The sequence below is a fragment of the Myotis nattereri genome (genome assembly GCF_964212035.1).
Source record: "Myotis nattereri genome assembly, chromosome: 1".
Classification (NCBI taxonomy): domain Eukaryota; kingdom Metazoa; phylum Chordata; class Mammalia; order Chiroptera; family Vespertilionidae; genus Myotis; species Myotis nattereri.
Window position 1 is genome coordinate 38,984,857 of NC_138075.1, and position 21,814 is coordinate 39,006,670.

The 21,814-nt window shown below is 49.9% G+C and overlaps 1 protein-coding gene across 1 annotated transcript in view; it reads right to left on the reverse strand.

Annotated features, from left to right (window-relative positions):
* SAMD4A (sterile alpha motif domain containing 4A) overlaps positions 1-21,814 on the reverse strand; it is a 211,276-nt gene that overhangs the window by 14,310 nt on the left and 175,152 nt on the right. The window contains exons 6-9 of the mRNA XM_081101343.1: positions 19,487-19,573; positions 12,617-12,950; positions 9,827-9,912; positions 4,176-4,294 (exon numbers count right to left, since the gene is read on the reverse strand). Coding sequence (XP_080957469.1) covers positions 4,176-4,294; positions 9,827-9,912; positions 12,617-12,950; positions 19,487-19,573 — 626 coding nt within the window. The remainder of the gene's footprint in view (positions 1-4,175; positions 4,295-9,826; positions 9,913-12,616; positions 12,951-19,486; positions 19,574-21,814) is intronic.

The window sequence follows — 21,814 nt, forward strand, 5'->3', positions numbered from 1 at the left end:
AGAGCAAAGGTTACATGCACCATCAGGGCACTATTACATTGATTCTTCCATCCTCACGACAACCCACGGAAGTAGGTGCTCTACCCACTCTTATTTACAGCTGGAGAAGTACATAGAGCTTAATAGTTTCTCGAACGTCACTCGGCCAGCAGGGAGCAGTGCTGGCAGCCCTGAGCTTTAACCAGGCCGCTCCTGGGCCTTCTTCCAAGCTGGTCACAGCGCCCAGAGCACTCACACGCCTGTCAAGAGGCCACACAGCGAGAAGGCTGCACAGCCAGGCTCAGTGCTCCTGCCATCAAACCAAAGTCTTCCCCGATGTCTGTCTGGCTCTGTGGGAGACTCGGGGACAGTGGCCTGGGAGCCCCCTAGGGTGTCGGCCCCCTGAAAAAAAGGCTGACGTCTGTCCTCATCAAGCCTACGTGTTCCGTGACCGAATCAGCTCCTGACACGGTAAAGGCATGTTGAATGAATGAAAGAATGGACTCGCCTCTGCCATCAGGGCGCCTCGCCACATGGCAGGACTGACCCACAGTGGGGGCGCTGACTCCAGGGTATGGAGGAGGGATAGGAGAATGGAGATGGTGGTGTTTGGCCCCTGGACACCCACTGCTCCCCACTGCGCAGACCCTCCCTCCAGAGAGACCAGAGGCTGCGTGTCCCCCCTGGGTCCACGCAGGACAGCGGCCGGAGACCCAGGCGGCACACTGGGAGGCTGTGCTGCCTTCGCTGTTGTGACCTCATCTCCAAAGCACTTGTCCTCTCTCACAGGCCTCAGGTTCTGGGAGGGCGCGCGGCCGCCAGCGGGGTTTCAGGAACCAGCACATTCTTTCCAAGAAGAGTCAGCTTTAGTCATTCACTGATGTTTAGGTTGAAATGCTTTACCTCCAATGGCCACAAGATGGAACAGACTCGCTTTCCCCACCGTGCAGGGGAGGTTTGTGCCGAGCCTGTGAGGAGACTCCCGGAGACAGGGCTGACATATTTCACCAGTTGAGGATGATGGGGTGGGGGTGGGGGGCCCTGCTAAACAGTCATTTCCTGAGGGAGAGTTGTGTGTGCCTAGACTCAGGAAGGGGCCCCTAAGCCATCAGCACAGCAGATCTCAGGAAATGCTTCTCTTTCCCCAGTGCTCCTCTTTTCCCAGGGAGAGAGGGAGGGCAGGGAAGAGAATTCCAGGGTGAACTGGCTGAACTGAGTTCTGGGCTGTGTCTTTCCACTTCCAGGCTTTTGTGGCTCCTCTGCGCGCGGTGAGAAGGGGCACTCCTGGGTTCTAGGTCTCTTTGTTTATCTCATCCTTCCTCCCTCTTCTGCCCCTCTTTCTTCTTGGACTAAGGTTTCAAACGTTTGGTTTGAAAGAGGAAATTCAGGCCAGGTGGGGTAGGAGTCCTTTCATGGGATCCCAGAGACTTCCCCTGGAGGAAGGACCATCTGAGTGACTGACAGGTGGAGAGCAAGCGGCGGTTGTGTGTGTGTGTGTGTGTGTGTGTGTTTTAACTATGAAAACTAGGCCTCTGGTTTTTGAGTCAGAATTTTGGCCACCTGGTAGATGATTCAGTATTCTGCTAAGACTTTTCCTTATTTAGTGCGAATGGCTTTTTTTCCCCTCTCATTTTCCTTTTCAGTTGGATTTTTTAAAAGTTACTTCATATGCAAAATACAGTAGTCAGTGAACGATGCTAAAAGGATGTGTGCTTCCAGGAAGACAGAGTATATCTTGAGCAATAGAATGTGGGCAGCGGGTTCTGTTATGGGCCACTGGAGGAACAAGGGCTCTAGGCACTCCGGAAGTGAGGACTCGCTGGCTGGATGTGGTGGGAAAGCCCTGAACGTTTTGGGGACAGAATGGGTGGGTGGGGAGAACTTGGCTAGGCCGTCTTTCTAATGATGGTGGGGCTCTACTGTGGCGTCCTTAATAGGTTATTACAAAGCCAGGGTTGTTGAGCGGTGCCAGTGCTGGCAACCAGAGTGAACGCTTTGGTTACTTAAGATCACTAGGCTTAATGAGATAATCATTTCTTCTGGGGAGAGAATAAAGCGACAAAAGTAAATTTTCATTTTTCATTCTCTTCCTCTGCCCATTTGCGTCTCTCTTTGCCTTCCTAAATCTAACCAACTGATTTCATTATCTTGAAATGTGTGAAAAGACTAAATAAGAACCAATTAATTTGGGATTTGGGATAATTCAAGCAGGGGGTGGGCAGCAGATACCTTTGTATTGCTGCAGAAACGGGTCTTCAAAGCAAATTAATAGCATAAGAAGATCCCAGAGGTAATACGTGGAGAACAAATTATTTTCTAGCGCTCTAGCGGCCTCCAATTGAACATCTACAATTGATGATTAAATTCATTCTTTTTTTTTTTTTTTTTTTTTTTTATTGCTTAAAGTATTACAACGGGTATTACATATGTGTCCATTTTATCCCCCCGCCCTAGACAGTCCCCTAGCCTCCCCTATCCCCCAGTGTCTCATGTCCATTGGTTATGCTTATATGCATGCATACAAGTCCTTTAGTTGATCTCTTACCCCCTACCTCCTGCCCCCCAACCCTCCCCGGCCTTCCTCTAATCCATAAAAAGAGGCCCACTGGGACTCCAATCTGGCAAACCTTAGGTTAGCCCAAAACAAGCTTTAGGTAGTCACACTCTAGAGGGGTCAAGGTTAACCAAGGACAAGGCAGGGCAGACAGAGGCAGGGGGTGAAACTTGGGGGTGAGAAGCAAAGCCCTTAAAAGCTCTATCTTCATGGTCAACTTCTAACTTCCCTCTTCCGCTTGGAACTTGGCTCCCAAGGGGCCGGTGTAGCAAGAGGGGCTGGCACCTCCTCCTCCTCCTTGGGAGAAGTGTTGCTATCCATATAAGAGGAGAGGCTGGGGGGGGAGGGGGGCGCCCCAGGGGAGGGGCCTGGCCTTTCATCAGGGTGCAGAGCTGATCCAGCCCAACCCACCAGGGAGGCACCCCAGAGGGCATGGGGCCAGGGAGTGGGAAATAAAGAGTGTTGCTTGACCTGCCCATCTTTTCTGCACAAAGACCATGAGAGCTGCCTGGCATCCACAGTGGTTAAGAGCACTGCCGCTGCCGCTGGCCTGCCTGAACCAAATCCTGGATGCCACTGCCTACCGACTCCTCCGTGAAATGAGGCTGATAGCAGCTCCTCTACCTTACATGGTTGCTGCAGGATTGAATGTACTAATATTCTTATCGTGCCTGGATAATTGGCACATAGTAAGGGTTAAATGTTTGTTTAATAAGTAACCGTGTTGTATAGGCTGGATAATTCATGTTACATTAATCTTTAACAAAGACTTCACAAATTTCAACGGGCCTCACCCCCCTTAAATAACATCCAACAGTGATGATGGAAGGCACACTTATGCAAATAAATGCACTGAGAAATGAATTCAGAACTTTTCAGGTGCAAATGAAAACATTATGTGCTCATGTTTAAAAATGCAAAAATAAATGGAATGTGGATTTTGAGGATGTTCGCATCATCATTCTGTTGTCTCCCCAAAACTCCGTCATTGTACAAGGCTTAATCCACGCCTCCCCTTAACTAACTGGCACGGTAATTCACCTTTCATATGCTATTGGATTCCTCAATTTAAAGCCAGATGAAGGGAAGGGGGGTCTCAAGTACAATACGGCTTATTTTTAACTGCATCCAAGAACCTGAAGCACTATGAGAAATCGAGAACGGTGCTGCTCCACTCTTAGATTGCAACTCAGACCAAAATAGACTAGCACTGGGCTCTTCACCCTGCCACCAACTATAATTAGCTTGTCTGCAGCTAGAAGAGAGAAAAAAATTACACGACCACTTAAGATGCTGAGAGAACAATCCGTTTCTGTCCTTTCAGAGCCCCCTTTTGGGGATAAACTACCAAGTGTTCTGCTGGCGTTCATTAAATTATATCCACTCTCTGCATCCGGACGAACGCTGTCACTTTGACAATGTCAATTGAGTTACAAAAGATCGCATTCAGCTCTTCCTCTGGGAATGCTCTCTCTCCACAGCCTTTCCCAACCCCACCTGTTTAAGGACGGCGATTTGGAACTTGCCACAGGGCACCTGATGACCAAGGAATGCCCTGCCTTGTCCTGCCCCGGGAACCCAGGCAGGCAAATGAGGCACCTGGGAGCCACCATGCATTACAAACAATGAAATCCCAACATACTTTCTTTGCTGTCGATATCCTGATATGTCTAGAAGGGTTTTCCGAGGGAAAGACCGAAAGAGCTTCTGCACCTGCTGTTTCCATGACAACAATCTTTTTTTCTGCGTCTCTGTAAATGCCTGCAAAAACAAACAGGATTTTTTAATGGGTGACGCAGCCTAGCATTAGAAGGAGAAACATGCAATTAATAGGGGAAAACATTGGCGTCTCTGTGGTTGCCTTTTTTCCACCTGTTTCCAAGCTGGTTCAAACAGCAGTCAGTTTCATAACTGAAAATTCAAGTTACTTGGCATTGGAGGTGCCTGGTACGGTACATGCATTAAGCTTTTTAAAAAATACATATATTTTTATTGATTTCAGAGAGGGAGAGGGAGAGAGAGACAGAAACATCAATGATGAGAGAGAATCGTTGATCGGCTGCCTCCTGCACGCCCCACACTGGGGATGGAGCCCGAAACCTGAGCATGTGCCCTGACCGGGAATCAAACTGTGACCTCCTGCTTCATAGGTTAATGCTGAACCATTGAGCCAAGCCAGCCGGGCAAACTCTTGATAGCCCTTGGTTTTGGTTGCATTTCTGGTAGGTCCATACCCACCTTCTCTTGCCTCTGACTGCACTCTGGACTCTATTTATTAACCAAGAATAAATTGCAAAATTGATTGTAGAATACTCTGGCTTCTGGAGGCCCCCGGCATTTTCATAATCAATGGAAATGCTAAACCACTCCAAAAATCAATATGCTTGATAGTGTGTGGACACCCTGAGTGGTCAGCTGGGCTTCGGAACATGGAGTTCAGTCTCTGCATTTCAGGGCTGGGCTGAGAAACTTCTAGTTAAGGGATCTGGTGCCCTACCAAAACCCCACTGCACCCGTCCTAACCTAAACTGAAGTTTAGGAAGATGGGTAGATTTTATTGCTTCTTGAGTCTTTTCTAGTAAAACTGGTGTTGGGGGATGTTGTGCCTACTGCCCTATAATATGCAGTCATCTACATCATGTGTTCTTTTGTGTGCACCATGGCCCAGGGAAGGACTTTCAGGGGTTATTTGTCATGGTCTATTAGATTTCCCAAAGAGACCAGTTAAAATGCGGATTCCTAGGCCCCTCCCCCACACCTAGAGCCTGACAGATTTGGAGGGGAGTGTGGGGGGGTGTTGTGTTTGCAGCAAGTGCCCTGGTACAGTGGTCGGCAAACTGTGGCTCTCGAGCCACATGCGGCTCTTTGGCCCCTTGAATGTGGCTCTTCCACAAAATACCGACTTCTGCGCATGGGCCACGAAGTTTCAATCGCACTGTACATGCGCGCCCGCACATGGTATTTTGTGGAAGAGCCACACTCACGGGCCAAAGAGCCGCATGTGGCTCGCGAGCCGCAGTTTGCCGACTACTGCCCTGGTAATTCTGCTGCAGGCAGCACTTGGACGTGGAGTGCTCGAGATGATGAGGACCACACACACAATTCAGGGATCCTGTCAAGTATCTAGAACTGTGGTCCACACGCTGTGGAAATCCATCGGGTTTGACAGATGAGCATTAACAATGATGGAGATAGCACGCCTAGGTAGTTTTGTCAATAAGGCATGAAATTTAAGAAGCAATAAGCTATTACTTAGAATAATAGACTACATGATTATTTTCCATGAAGGAAACAGATTTCTGAAACAGGGGTAAAATAGAAAGACAGCTTAATTTTCTTCTGATGACATTTAATCTTTAAGGACCTAAACACAAGAGAGCTATGTGAACAAAAGCAAAAAGATATCAGTCATATTGCAGAAAAGTTATTGACTTACAAACTGCTTCCCCCTGGGTGACCTTAGCCAGACACCATTAAGGGTACGCATCAAAGAGGGCTACCAATCAAGGGACCCAGTGCCCCATTAGAGAAAGAGGTGCAGACCCCCCACTCAGGTGAGTGGCAGGACGGTCTCATGGCTGAAAGGCGAGGACCTGGTTCTCCTCCGTGGTCCCTCTCATTTTTGGTGATGCTCAGTGAGTGTCCAACTACACACGAGGACCTCTGAAAACTGCGACAGGCAAACACATCTGCTGGACTCACAAAGGGATGGATAGATTCTGCTTTTGACGGGCTCATTCAGCCAGATGTTAAGTGAGGACACAAGATGCAGGCACCCTGGTCGAGATGAGTTTAGGAGGAGGGCCCCGCCAGTGGGTCAGAGGAAAGCCCTGGATGTACACGGGAGGGTGCAAATCTCCACATTCCCTTATGCGAATCCCTCCACCTGAGACTCTGCTCCTTCTAAAAGCTGAGGGTGATAATGTCTCCCTCTAATGGACGCTGTAAGGACTCAATGAGATAACACACGAAAAGCACTCAGAATACTTAAGAACATGCCTGGCTCTTAGTAATGATTCAACCCACGCCACTCACAGATACTCTAACCAGCTATTTTCAGTTGCGTGGACCAGCCCTTGGGAGGTAGCATGTGCGTGTGTGTCACAATTGGTGTTCAACAGCCACCTTTAGCCCCAACAACTGACTTCAAGGTCTCAAAACTAGAGTCCTGAGTTGGTCTTGGAAGTAACCACACCTCCCCTTGCAGTGGGCAGAGCAGCAGCAGCAGCAAGGTCTCAAAACTAGAGTCCTGGAGGACAAGCCTGAATTTCAAGTGACAAAGGAGTTAATGGTTCACTCGATAGATGTGCATTTAAAGGGCTTCAAAGGACACCAGTTCACACATGACCTCGGCCACGGGGGCAAAGAGCCTCTGAAAAGAAGGACATGTAGGCACCTCCACAGAGAGGTCCGCTCGCTCACTCCGCACCTGGGCCTCAGGCTCATAGTGCCGGGGCGCAGACAGGAGCGAGCCCCCAGCAGTGCGAGTGAGTGTGACGGCCGGTTCTCAGTCCTGGGAGGGGCAGCTGGGAGCAGGAGCACTGGCCATGGCGGGCTCCCAGTGGTTTTTGAAGGCTGGTTCCTGTGCTCCCCCATCGGCTGGGACGGCGGGTACCACACCCCAGCCTCCTCCACCCTGGGCTGGAGTGGAAGGAAGATTCCACACTGCAGGCTGCCCAGACACAGCCAGCCAGCCACTGCTCCGTCTTCTGTCCCTGTCAGGCCCAGACCAATCCGTCTGTCTGGAGGAAGATGTGTCCTGCAGCTTTGGTGGCTGGATTAAAAGCCTCATTAAGGGGACAAGCACTCAGATTCCCCGAACCTTGTCAAGACCGCACGCAGGCAATATGCCTGGGGTTACAATCCATGAGGAAGTGGTTGGTCCCAGATACAGAATCCAGAACTTTCCTATCCTCTCTTTTCTTTCTCTAGGGAGTCGGCCCTTCATCCCCGGGAAGGAAGGTGCCTTGGAAGTAACCACACCTCCCCTTGCAGTGGGCAGAGCAGCAGCAGCAGCAGCAGCAGCGCTGGGGGCTGAGGAAGGCAGCCCTGTCCGGAGCCCAGGCTGACCTCCCCTCCGGCCGCAGGGAGGGTGCGTTCTCTCACACACAACCCAGGCCTGTGGAAAATTATTCAGACCCGTTTCCTCCTTCTCAACTAAAATAATAAAAAGACTTGCACAACATTTTCCCTTCCAAAGCAGAGCGCAGGCCCTCCATCCCGACCTGAATTCAGGCAAGCGGACTCGTCCTGAGCTCCTGTCTGCCGTGACTCCCGGTACCAAGAGGCCCCTTGCCTGGGCCTCCTGCCGGCAGAGGAGCCCTCAGTGTCATCTTTGCATTGGGTCACTGGGCATCGGGGAGAAAAAGTGGGAAGAAGCAAAAAGAAGAGCCACGGTGCCCAGGGAGGGCACACCCGAGGCAGGCCAGTGATAAGCCTCAGGCCACAGCTGTGGGGCTGGTGTGGTCCAACAAGGAAGCAGAGGCGGCCGGAGGGCGGTCATCCTGCCTCCTGGGCTCAGCCGGCTGCTGGAGGCAGCCTGTCCTCCACTGCTCAGAGTGAACGTGGGAGAGGAAGCAGGGATCTGCTTTGCTTTCTCAGAAGTTAAAAGGCTCCCTTCTCGAAATCCTCCCCAATGGTCTTCCCTAACAAGACACAGAACCCCCCAAAACGCTGCCCCGTCTGCCTGCAGCACTCTCCTGCCTCCTTCCTCCCCGAGCCATGAGACTCTGCCTGCCTTTTGGGGGCAGCCCCTCAGAGGAACACCTGCTTCCGGCTCGGGCAGGTGCCTGCCACTCCTCGTCTGGGCTCTGGGGCACCCCGGGAGGGCTTCTCAGAGGCTTTATCATCATGTACATGACAACCTGTTTTCCCTGCGTCTCACCCACTACCCTCACCATAAGCTGCCTGGCCAGGGCCAGGGGGAGTGATAAATATCTATGGAATGAATGAGTTCAGAAATTCGTCACTGTGCTCTTGTCTTCTGTCTGTGGCTTTTTGCTGGTCAAAACAAGGGCAGGGCCAGGACTGGAAATAGAAAAGGTTGAGTGGGGGCGGGGTGGGGGGAGTTGGGGAGAGGCATATAAAAGAATGGATGCCTCTGTGAGAGAAAATTGCAAAAACGAGATTTTAGGGGGTGGGGGAGGCGTGGCTGGAGCGGAAACCCCGCAGGAGATTGGACACCTGCACACGAGGATGGGCAGAGCCAGAGCTCGGAGGTGGGGGCCCCAGGGAACCGACCACACTGGGAGGGTGGGTGAGGGGCCAGCCTCTGCACTGGCCATCTCCCCAAACTGGGGGCCCCTGGACTCCCAGGGTTCTGGACTCCCAGGGTTCTGGCCGCCACCACAGCAAAGGTGAGGAGACTTGGAGGCCTTTACCGTCTTATTCTCATGTCAAAACCCCACAAAAAACCCTCAATGCTCTAGGGCAGTGGTCGGCAAACTGCGGCTCGTGAGCCACATGCGGCTCTTTGGCCCCTTGAGCGTGGCTCTTCTACAAAATACCGACTTCTGCACACGGGCCATGAAGTTTCAATCGCACTGTCCGTGCGCGCCCACATGTGGTATTTTGTGGAAGAGCCACACTCACGGGGCCAAAGAGCCGCATGTGGCTCGCGAGCCGCGGTTTGCTGACCACGGCTCTAGGGTTATCCAGTCCTATGTTTCCTGAGGCCTAGACTTTGTCACCGGAACTCTCTGGAGGAGAGCCACCAAAGTAGCCACTGGAGTCTTGGATTTGAGGCACAACGGCCTGTCCACACATGTCGCTCAGGGCAGCCATGGCCAGCACCTGCCTGCCCCGTGGTGGAGCCTGTGCTAGCTTTGAGAGCCTGGTAGGCACAGCTCCAGCCTGCCTCGGTCCTTCTTCAAAGGACACACGGCTAAACACAATCCCCCCCACCCCCACATTGTTTCTGCTGCAGACTCTTTCTCCACCCCTCCCTCAAAGCTCCTTGAGCCCAAAGGCAAAACGTTTCAAGGCAAAGCATTGAAAGACTTGAGAACATCCGGGGCTGGGGGGCAGGATGTGTGCACACCTCCCCGGCTTGGTCACTCAGAGATTCTTCTGGAGTCTGAAGTTCCTCTCAGGCAAGCACCCTCACATCAGAGCTTGGACAACTAAGTCATACACAAGCTTTGTTTCGGCTTGAGGCCACCACGCCGAGTTCTGCCCGAGCTATTCGGACATCTACCCCACAGAAACAAGTTGTTGCTGATTCAAATGATCCCGCCACAGGAACCATTTCTAAGCAATGAGGGAAAAGGCGCTGTGAACTCTATCATGACTCACCTCATGAATTAGACACTTGTCTATGAGCTGTAAATAGGAACTTATATTCTCCTCATCGGGTCTGGAGACCAAGAGCTGTGTGCACACTGTGAATTAAAAAAAAAAAAAGATGAATTAGAAAAATGCACACCCATCTCCTAACCTTGAGATCTGTTTCTCATTTCCTTTCAGGACCAGTATTTTGAGAGGTCTGTGTGCCTGTGGCTGTACATAAAGCTCACAAAAAAGGCCAGGAGGCTCTTCATTCCACTGAAGTCAAAGGCTCGGGCACCACGGGAGCCCTTGCCTCGAGGAGCCCCGTCGATTAATTCCAGGCATACCATTCTATATTAAGCCTTCTGCAACCCAGCCTGACACAGACACGCTGGGGGAGGAAGAACGCAGCAGTGTCCCGAGCTCTGTCTTTGCAAGAGGCTCCTTTTGAGAGAGAGTTTAAAGGCAGCAAAGGCCATCGGTGTTATGAGAGAGCAGTCTCCGTGATTTTTATGAATGAACCGCGCACCTCATTTGGAGGAATCAAGCTGGCACATCCTTTAGGACGTGAGGTGCGTGGGTGCACACACGAGCAGGAAGCCTGATGCTCAGTCACTGGAGGGCTATTTCTCAAAGTGATCCACGCACTTACACACACACAGGTTCACCTGCACGCTCAGGTAAGTGCTGAGGCTGACAGCAGAGTGAGTCTGTGGGCTGAGGACACACGCTGCTGGGTGTCATGGCCACATCAGTGGAGCCCCCCCTGCTCACGTCTAACTGATGACAAAAGACATCAGTGAGAAGTGAAAATGCCTGGCCCTCCGTAAATCACACTTGAAACCTGGGCATTCTGACTTTTTTTTTTCTCTCTCCTTAATCTTGCGCAAGATTGTAGCGTTGTTTGTAACAACAGAAACTTGGAAACCACTTGAGGTCCATTCACTGGGGCCATTAAATCAATTATGGTTTACACATACTGTGGGAAAGCATGCAAGAATGAGTTGGTGCTCCTGCATGGATAGAAATATTAAAAAAAGAGTTGGTGCTACTGTATTGATAGAACTGTTAAAACTATATAATGTAAAAAAAAAACTGCAGAGAAACAGGTAAACCAGACCCGTTTGTGTGTAAAAAGGACACTCAAGTGCGTGTATAAAGTTACCCAGGGCATATTCCAAATCTGTTTAGAGTGGTTGCCTCTGAGGCTTGGGGTGGGAGGGCTAGTTTTCACTGTCTCCCATTTTGTGTAGTTCTGATTTTTTATGTTGACCTTTCAATTATTTTATAATTTATTTAAAAGCATTTAAACTTTATAAACAAGCTGGGCCAGAGAAGTGCAGGCCTCCTGAGGGCAGAGCCCCCAGTACTTCTCGCCACAGGGGAGGTGGGGTGAGGCACCTCACACTCAGGTAACCACCCCCACACCACATGGCCCTTCATCCATGGGCTCTGGTCATCTGCTCTAAGTGCCCACTAGGGGGTGGGGGAGAGCAAGGAGGCGAGGGGAGGAGACCAAGCTACTGGCATTTCAGCCCCAAGGGATGCCACAGGTCATCTCCTCTGAATCAGATTTTTAAGGATTTAAGTCTTTTGTAGGACATGGACCGCGGGAAGTTTCTCAGTGCAACTATAAGACTCAGGTGTTAGCCCGGTGAGTGTAGCTCAGTGGTTGAGCATTGACCGATGAACCAGGAGGTCACAGCTCAATTCCCAGTCAGGGCACAGGCCCTGGTTGTAGACTTGACCCCTAGAAGGGGCCGCGTAAGAGGCAGCCAATCAATGATTCTCTCTCATCATTGATGTTTCTATCTCTCCTTCTCCCTTCCTCTTGGAAATCAACAAAAAGATATATATAATTTTTAAAAAGACTCAAGTGTCCATATCTGTTGGTAAAAACTTTGTTCTTTAAAATGGTCTAAAATATTGGACAATAAAGAAGAAAAAAATTATCTCCCCTTCCTGAAAGTGAAGTACCGATATTCACTACATTTTTCAAATAATCAAGTTTTCTTGTGACATACTTATGAAGCACAAATTATTCTGGCATTGGACCAGGATATGTGCACAAGGAGCTTAGCCACGGCAGTCCATGTAGAAAGGGTGCTCTTACCCACAGGACCACGTGTGAATTCTGTCCTGCCCCCCAGACACACACACACACACACACACACACACACACACACGCATACACTCGCACACAAATACACGGCATGATCTGATGTCAGGGCTGACTTTAGCCCAATGATTTTCAACACGTGCGCCGAGGCACGCTGGTGTGCTGCAAGAATTTGTAAAACATGCAGTACCTGACCACTTAGTCAGGGGCACTGACCTCCTTTCTCTTAAGATTGCCGAAGGGAAAAATGACAACAGCCAACACAATAGCTGCCCAGTATGAACAGATAAAAATTATACCCATTTTTCGTCATATCGGCAGAACATATATATTTGGTGTGCTGCAGAATTTTGGTAATTGATGTGTGCCCTGCGATGAAAAGGTTGAAATCGCTGCTTCAGCCTGAGGGTCCACGGCCCAGTGACTCTGCCAGGAGGGCCAGCAGCCCTGGTCTGGAGTGGGAGAGGAAGGATACAAGGTTAAGGAAGGGACCTTTGGAGGTCAGATCTGAGATCTGAGTTCAGATCCAAATTCCTCAACCTCTCAGAGCCACACTTTCCTCATCTGTACAATGGGCTCATGACATCGACCTTGGCAGGCAGCTTCTCCAGCCCCCAGGGGAAGCCCCTCGGGGACCGGTAGTTCTGGTTAGCGGTGTTGAGAGAAGAGAAGGGAGATTGGGGGAATTCAGGCTCTACCTTTCCCCATGACACGCGTGAACTGCCCGGGGAGATCCCCCTCCGGCAGGGGGGCGACAGCCAGCTCCCCGTCACAGCTGCTCAGATGGTGTGGCTGGAGCCCGCCGCTGGCGCCGGCTGAGGTGGTGGCTGTGGCACCCGGGGCCGCGGCACTGTCTTTGCAGTCGGGGCTCTGGCTCTCAGGGCCCATGAGCGAAGCCGGGTGTGGGGCCTGGGGCTCCCGGCGGCGAGCCTCAGGGGTGGCGCTCGGGGAGCTGTAGGCCTTGATAGGAGTCAGGATCATCTGGTGCAGCTCCTGGAGTGGGATGCGAAGGCTGCCCCCCTCGATGATGTCCTAGACCGTCAGAGGGAGAAGACCATCATTAGGGTCAGGGACGGGGTGCCCCACCTCCAATGCTTCCCCTGCCCTGCCCAGAGCTCTTCCCAGACAGGACGCACGGCTGTTGGCCCTTCATCATACATTCATTGGAAAAGCAACCATTTCCGTTTTATCTAATATTAGCCTAGGTAGGAAACTTGGAATATACAGATATGTTCAGTGAGGAAAATGTACGTCACCTGAAAACCTCACTATCTAGAGATGATCACTAAAATGATTTTGGTCCATTTCCTTCCCTGGCTTCTTCAGGGCCTTTCTAGAAAATGCATTTCTATAGCTTACACTCACATACTTCAGAAGCTGTATAACAAAGCTGGGTCATATGGTGGCTTCCTGTCTTGTGTATCAGTGGTTTTAAGTGAAGGAACCTTCATTCAGCCCATGGTACAGGAAACACAGGGTAGTGGTTTAAAGCACAGATTCTAGGATGGATGTGGGGTTTCAAATTCTGACACTGCTGTGTGACCTTGGGTAAATGACTTAACCTCTCTGTGCCTATTTCCCTGTGTATAAAATGAAGATAACAATAGTACCTGCCTCACAGGTGGTTGTAATGATATTAATATTTGTAATGCTGCAGGTCTATTTTTGTGTCACGTGAAGCAGAGTGGGTGAGGGGAGGAGGGTGGGAAATGAGTTCCAAGGAGCCACAGGGGGCTGAGTGTAGAGGCCTGCAGGCTGGGGTAGGGATGCAAGAAGAATTTCTTCTAAATGAATGGGAAATGAGGGAAGGTTTGTCGCAGGGGCACAACATGTTTTAGAAGTATCATTTGAGAGAGAAAGACATGTAAGATATATGTGTAGTATAATGTATAAAATTGCATATAATATATATATATATATATATATATATATGACTTGATAAATTAGATCCTTGTGCACACGCAGTTTGATATAGTGGGGATTATTTATTAGGAAAAGGAATGGAAGTTGATTCCGACAGACATTTACCCACGTGCCAAGTGCTCCCAGAGGTGCTGAACAGGCTCAGGCACTCGTGGCTGGAGGTCGGGGCAGGGCTCTTCCCTGGCATAGTGGGTGGGCCCAGCCTCTGCCCCAGCACTGCCCAGTGCTTATGCCCTGGGATCCCGGAAGGACACTGACAAGCAGTGCCCTGATTACTAATGAAGATTCAATCTTCTGAGAGCCCAGAATAGCAAGGACAATTTTAAAAGCACGAGTACCAATCCATTCCTGGGATCCTCTCTTGCCAAGAAAAATTGCTTGATGATGTCACAGAACACAAGGATATGGGATGTGATCATTTCTGCACCCAGACTTTCCAATCAATCAGTTAGTGAGAGGAGACCTGAGGACGGCAGCCCCGGACAGATGTGCTCCAATTCTGGGCAGCAAAACACCAAGAGCCCTGCTCTGTCATTGGCGGGAACCCGCTTTGTTCGGGGAGTTGGGAGCAGAGCCTGAATTGTGCCTTCGCCTAGTTGGCACCCGGGGTTCCTGAGGGAAGGGAAATGCTAAGTAGCCACCAGAATTGTCTCAGTCCTGGCCAGGACCACTGTCCGGCCTTCTTTAGGGGAAAGAGTCCATTTTTCTTTCAACACCTGGTGGATACAGACATGGCGAGACCAGCCGCAGCCTGTGCTGGCAAGCCTGATGTGTGAGTTGGGGTGCTCCTGATCTTTCCCAGTTTTCCTGCTGCCCAGACTGGACCAGCCTTTTCCAAGAATCTGATCCTGTCATGTGACTGGCTCTCTGACTTTGGACTTGGCAATCTGGTTCGGGGCAAGGCACATGGAGGCGAGCTAGCTGACCCAGGCCAGGAGAGCACTTGCTGCCCCTTCCGACCCAACTATGTGTCAACTGGACTCCTGCCTCTAGGTCCTCCAGTTCCTGCCAACCACTCAACCAGCACCTGGGTTCTGACTTCCTTGTCCAGCTCCTGACAGAGGTGGGGAAGGGGAAGGACAGAAAAGCAGGGAGGCTTCCCATGAAAGCAGAAGGGCATCGCATGCATCTTGTCGTGCCATCCCACATGGCACCTGCCACGGAGGCGAGCAAATGCATGCCTGTGACATTGTCCACTGCCACCAGAACTTCGTTTGCTCTCGTCATGTGGCAAGAAGGTCTCTGTAGTTACTCAGTGACGGGGAAGGAGAGTATGGGTTATGCTAAGAGCTGAACTCCTTCAAATAGGAAACATATACTTGCCCCAAGTTCAAATCTTCTCTTATTCTATTGGAGACAGCCACACCAAAAGGGAAACTATACACATAATGAATAATGTTGGACACTTTTGGGAAATATAATTTACAGGAATCATGCAGGGTTTGGTTTGGTTTCCCCCACAGACTTCAAGCCACTGACTCAAAGATTAACGCTTAACCATCAGCTTCCACGGTGTGGCACCAAGACCATCAGGCCACATGCTGCCTCCTCAAAAGGAATTCCAGAACTCAACACGGAGTGCCCAAGTGGAGCAGGAAAGTAGGAAACCGCCCAAATGGAATTCAATCCAGTGCCCTCAACTAGCTGTTGGGATTAATTCTCCATGTTGATAAAAACAGGGATTCAACCCAAGTCTCTATTGATCCGCATGCCGTAAATGGAATCCTATATTATAAACAAAAAAGCAAAAATGAAGCTGCGTGTTCACTAATGTGCCAAGCTGAGGCGCTCACATGAGAACAGGTAATAGGAAGGTTGGCCACCATGGCACGGCCACCAGCTGGAAGGTGGACCAGCTGGAAGGAAGCTACTTTCAGACCGTCCCAGCCTTCCTGGCCTGGCTGTTTTAGGTCTTTGAGGAAGACTGGACAAGCCTTTCCCAGGGCATTGGACTGCAATGAGATGCAAATCATATGGGAGAGAGCTTCCGCAGCCAGTGTCCCTGACACGTACGCAACTGTCCGTGGCTCCATCCTTGTCTTTCTGTGAGAAGAACTGGACTTCCATACCATAAACAGAACTCCTGCATCTACTTAAATCCATCCTCTCTCCTTTTCATTCACCAAACATCAGCTGAGCCCTACCTGGAGTCAGGCACTATTAGGTATAGGGGATCTAGAAACAAATATGGCTGAATCCTTGACCTAAGAAGCTTACAGTTGCTGGGACCCATACGGTGTGAGTGTACTGCCAGGGCAGGGGGGTGTGGGAACAAGGAAGAGGTGTAGGGGTGTGTGTGTGTGTGTGTGTGTGTGTGTGTGTGTGTCCTTTCTCCATCCCAGGGTCCCAGGTTCACAGTATGTCTGATTGAGCTTCACAGTTTGGGAGTCAGCTGAAAAGGATGGTGAATAAACATTTCATTATTAAAGGTAAATGTTAAAAAAAATCTGCCTCAATGACCATTCTAATCTTTTCCCTTTTCCACCAAATATCTAGAGAAGTCTACATGTCCTCATCACCCACCTTCACTCCCCAGTTCATGGGTTTAGCTTTGGTCTCTTTCCAACTCCTTGAAACCCTTCTCTCTTGGCTATTGGTGACCTCCTGATAACCAATGATAGGGGGAGAGTTCACGCCTCATCATGTGTGACACATGCATGGTGCCCGATGAGACTCCCTCCTTCAGACTCTCTCTCTGACCCTCGGGGCAGGCTCAGCAGTGTCTGGCTCCTCCAAACCTCCTGTGACTTCTCAGAGCCTGTCTTCAGCTCTTAACACTCAACACACTTTTGAGGGTATCAACTACCATTTATACACAGATGACCCACAACTGAGTCTTTCAAACCCTTGTGGACTCTAGACTGTTCTTCTGGCCACGGACCTGCCTTTCTGCCTTGCTATTCCACAGGCACCTCAGATTCAATCCGTCAAACTGAGCTCCATTTCCCCACACTGGGAACCCTCCTATGTTTTTTTGTCCCAAATGGCACGGCATCCAGGTCCAAGCCCCCCTACCAATGCTTGGACTCCTGCTAAATGTCCTCTGACCTTTCACCCTCCTGGTCCCTGCCGTGGCTCAAGGGCCCACCGAAACTGGCTGTAGGCTCCTAATGTGTCTCCCAGCTAGCACTGGCCCCTTTCAGGCTCCTCTCCTCACCCTGCAGAGAGGTGTGTTCAGTCCAGGAAGGCGTCCCCACCTGCCTCAGGGACGACGCCCCCGATCACAGTAGAGTGTGAGAGCTCTGGCTATGCGTGGAGCCCCCAAGGCCGGAACTGCGTATTACTCAGGATTCGCCTCCAGTGGCCGGGGTAAATCTAGTCCAAGGCAGATGCTGAGTAAGTGTTCAGTAACTGAGTGGAGCGGCTCTGGACACAGAGCTCATCTGCAGTGACTACTGATTGTGAACTAGCCACGGGCGGGGTCCCACGATCTCCTTAGAAATCCCCAGACTCTCTGTGAGGTAAGAATGCTGTGGGAGGCCAGGCTACGGGGACAGCATTTCCAACAGCACAATCAGCTGAGGATGCCTGGAAGGCCAGAGAAATGGCTGATTTCAGGGTGTCCTGGTGGTCCAAGTAGCGATAGGTTATGGACGATACAGCCCTTGAAGAGCAGGAGAGACCCAGGTCCCAGGGAAGAGAGAACAGAGCCAGGGGCTGTCCTTGATGGATGCTGAGTTGGGGTTCACCTCCACCCCCAGGCCACGAGCTCCTGAGGGGACAGACAAGCAGGTGGCTGACCGTGGATGTTCTGAAGCAAGCTCAACGTGATGGTCTGAACCACAAGCTTTCCTCTTCACAGAAGTCAAACCAGATAAACTCTGCATTGCTCTCCTCCTGCCCAGTAGCTGCCCTCAGACCCCGTATCACACCTGTCATCTTTTCGACATTCCCATTCCAGTGGAGAGTCATTTTGCAGAGTCAACATTATTCTAGGTGTGAAGTCTGGGAGGCAGAAAACATCACTGATCCATCAAAGGTTAGATGGGAAGTCAGGGGCATGTCAGGGCCGCACGGGCTACCTGGCTGCCCTGGGGCTTCCACACACTGATTCGGCCCCAGGCCACAGGGAGCACAGCTCACAGCAGTTCCACCTCTCTGTCTCTGCGTGTGTTTCCTCAGTGACGGGACAGGAATGGGTTCCTGAGGGATGCTCCAGAAACAAAGGGGGTAAATCACCCTTTCACCGTAACACTTAGCAATGCAATCCCTACGCAAAATGTTCTCTGTGCTTCCTAACAGATAAGGCCAAAACTGGCCTTTTCAATGCTTCCCAAAAGAGAACGGTTTCTTGTGTTAAAAATGGCAACAATCACTCCGGTGGACAAGCTGCTTAGTAAAGCAGTTAGTGTAGAAGTTTGAACAGCAGCAATAACCTCAAGGTCAGTTGCACAGGTCACCGTCATCCGTGATGCGCTAATTGTGAACGGGCCTGGATGTGCATGTGAGTGTCTCTGTGTATCCATCCAGAGGCTTTAAAAGCAACCTTCCTTAGAAAGCATACATGCATGTTCTATAAATATACCTTACCTTCTATGGTGTGGGCTATGCATTAACGATAACTATATTCGGCATGTAAAAGTATACACACATTTTGTGAATAAGTCAAGAAAACACACCCCCCGTTGCATTAAAATGTGTATGTGCTCACACACCTCACTTTAGCCCTACCTCCCTCTACTTTGCTCCCTTCCAAAGGCGCCTGGGAGGTAACTAACGAGGTTACCACTGGAGCTCTGCAGGCAGCAGGTAACTACTGAACCCCCAGCGCCCCCCAACAGTAGTGCATGGAATAGCGACTCTGGGCAGAGCAGACAGCTCACTGTGTGTGCAACCAGGCCTGCTCTCCTCTGGCCCTTAGATGAAATCATAAAGTCACCAAGTCCTAAAAATGACATCGTTTCCAGAGTGATGTCTGGACACAAAGATAGGACGAGAATGTGTTTAGACAGCAAACACAGAGGGACAGTAGCAGCTGATAACTGCTTTTAACACTGGAATAAACTCTTTTTCAGCATTTGGCATTTTTGAGATGGTTCCTATCCGAGTCATGAGGACCTATTCTGTTGTTCAGTGAAAGTGTGAAATTACTCTCTGGAGAGCCAGCGCTGCCGTCTGCCAAGTGACTTTGATCCCCTCTCTAGTGGGACCTGGGGCACACCTGTTGGTGTTGGCCCCTCTGGGGCAGCTTTCCTCAAACCCAGGTCCTTCCCTGGGGCGGGGGGGTGGGGGGGTGGAGGGTGGGAGCAGGCATGAGGCAGATCTGCACACTCCCTGCACTGTTTTGTCAGGATTTCAGCCTCTGATTGTGGGCTGAACTCTTCTCTAATCTCTCCACATGCACAAAAGGCAGAGGGGAATGTACACAAAGAATTCATCTGACAGCACTTCCTCTGTGCCTGGAATGGCCAGTTACAGGCTGCCTGGACCCCGGGAACAAGTACATTTCAGTAGTCAGGTTACACGGAAGCATGAATAGCCAGAAGGCTTCGCTTCAAAATCATGCCATTTTCCCTAACTTTGATAAGGAAACAGCATGACACACTCTATCAGGTCTGCCAGTGACACTTTCCAACTGAGGAAAGTCCCGGGTCCATTTCCCTGTGATGAAGGTGGGAACGTCCCCTCGGCCGGGAATAACTTACCCTTTCCAAAGACTTCAGGAGGTTCTGTCTTTCTTTGAGCTTCTGAATGCTGATGACAATTTTGTGCCTCGCACCTTTGGTAACATTCTGCAATTAAATTAAAGTAATATTTAGAAAAACATTTTTAAGAATTAGCTTAGAGACTGGGAGGCTATTTAGTACTTTACTGTCTGCTTTGTTCCTACAGGTTTGCAGACTTGTAGATCTCTACTTGTCTCTGCCATTAGCACCCATTGCTGGAAACCTCTTCCTGCTTAATAGTCTAACTCCATCTGGCTCCACCCAAGCCTGTGTCTTTTGCTGTAACCTTCAGGAGAGGGAGAGAAAGCTGGAATAGCCAATTACCCCACCCCGCATGAAATTCCTTCACAGTCTTCTTTGTTTGTTTTAAAATATATTTTTATTGATTTCAGAGAGGGAGAGAGAGATTGAAACATCAATAATGAGAGAGAATCATTGATTGGCTACCTCCTGCACGCCCCCTATTGGGGATCCAGCTCACAACCTGGGCATGTGCCCTTGACTGGAATTGAACCCAGGACCCTTCAGTCCACAGGCTGATGCTCTATCCACTGAGCCAAACCAGCTAGGGTTGCTTGTTTGTTTTTTGTTAATCCTCACCTGAGGGTATTTTTTCCATTGAATTTTAGAGAGAGTGGAAGGGAAGGGGAGAGATAGAGAGAGAGAAACATCAACATGAGAGAGACACAACAATTGTTTGTCTCCCGTATGTGCCCTGACTAAGGCTGGGGATGAAGCCTGCAACCGAGGTACATGCCCTTGACCAGAATCAAACCCAGGACCCTTCAGTCCACAAGCTGACGCTCTACCCACTGAGCCAAACCAGCCAGGGCATCTTTATAGTCTTAACAGATCATTTTTAAGTCACACACTTCTCTTTTCCAGGCCCTCCCCCAGGGTTCCCTGGAGTTCCAACCCCATAGAGATACTCATGGCTTCCTCTAATCTTTCCTATGCTTCCCATCTCCAGAAGATGTGAAGTCCAGTACAGGTCTCACCTGGTGTCACAACACACAGGCAGTTTTTGTCAGGAAACTTAAACCTACAATTCAGTCCTCACTTCAGGTAAATGATTAGGATTCACAGGGTGGTGGATCTTATCTTCTTAACTGTGCAGCAATGATGAGCCGAAGGTTTTAGTTTAACACTTGTTACCTACTCATACTGCAAATTCCCAAATAGGAGGTTCTTTCTGAAATGAGGTCTCTAATACAAACTTCTTACAACTTTTCATAGCATTCCTCTTAAAAAGGGAAAAGATGGCAACCCCAGCGACATCTCCTTTACTTAGAAAAATTAAGTTGTCAACTGACAACTGAACTCATTCTCAAGATGAAGCACCGGGGACATATTTCTGTTTAGCCTTGACTTTGGGTTAGAGTGAATGAAATCACTCTGAAAAGTCTGTGCTGGCCTCTGGCATTGCCCTCTGCATCAATTATTTCTTGTTTTGTTTTTCCTGAAGTCAAACAACTTTGATGACTTAGATTTTTTTCTCAACTATGACCCAAAGACAAAAAATGCTCTTAGAAGCAGTTCTCATCAATTCCTGGGATCTCAAGGAGCAACCGAGATAAAAGAGCAGAGGGAGAAGCGTTAGGAAGTTGAAACGAGTGCCTTTCATTCTCAGAGAATGTGCAATGACTTCGGGTTTTGCCTTGCATCTCAATATTGGTATCCATCCAGGCCAGCAGAGGTTAACTGAGGGAACTGGATGCGTACCGGGAGTCCAGCGATCTGCTGGGAGGTATGTGTTCAGACCAGCTATGCCCCAAATGGCACAATCTCCTCTTCCTGCAGGGGAAATACTATTAGCCTGTTCAGACCATTAATTCTTTTAAGTCACTGCTCAAAGGAAACCGAGGTCAATTTAAAACATGCAAATAGCATTTTAAACAAGGGAAACAAAGACATCAGTCAGATCTATTTACTCGAGCACAGCGTGGAAGGAAACATGCTTAGTTTCGGGGGTTCTGTTGACTGGCCTGGCCTTTGGCAACCGCACTTGGGGAAAGATGCCTTAGAAGGAAGGAGGAGTTTTGTCCTTTGTGGTACGCAGAAGGGAAATGAAATCTGAGACCTGAGGGAATCCCGTCTCAATAACTGTCCTGCGTTATTGAAGGTGGTTAGAGGGAAAAAATATTGTGCAGCTTACTCCAATCTCAGCTAAGACCAGTCAGAACATGCTTTTGTACAAGTGTTGAGGTGTGACCTGGTGCTTCTGCTCAGTAATTACTAGAACTCAGTTGATCTGTAACCAGACCGGACAACAGACAACCAACCGTTCTATCATTCCCCAAACACACC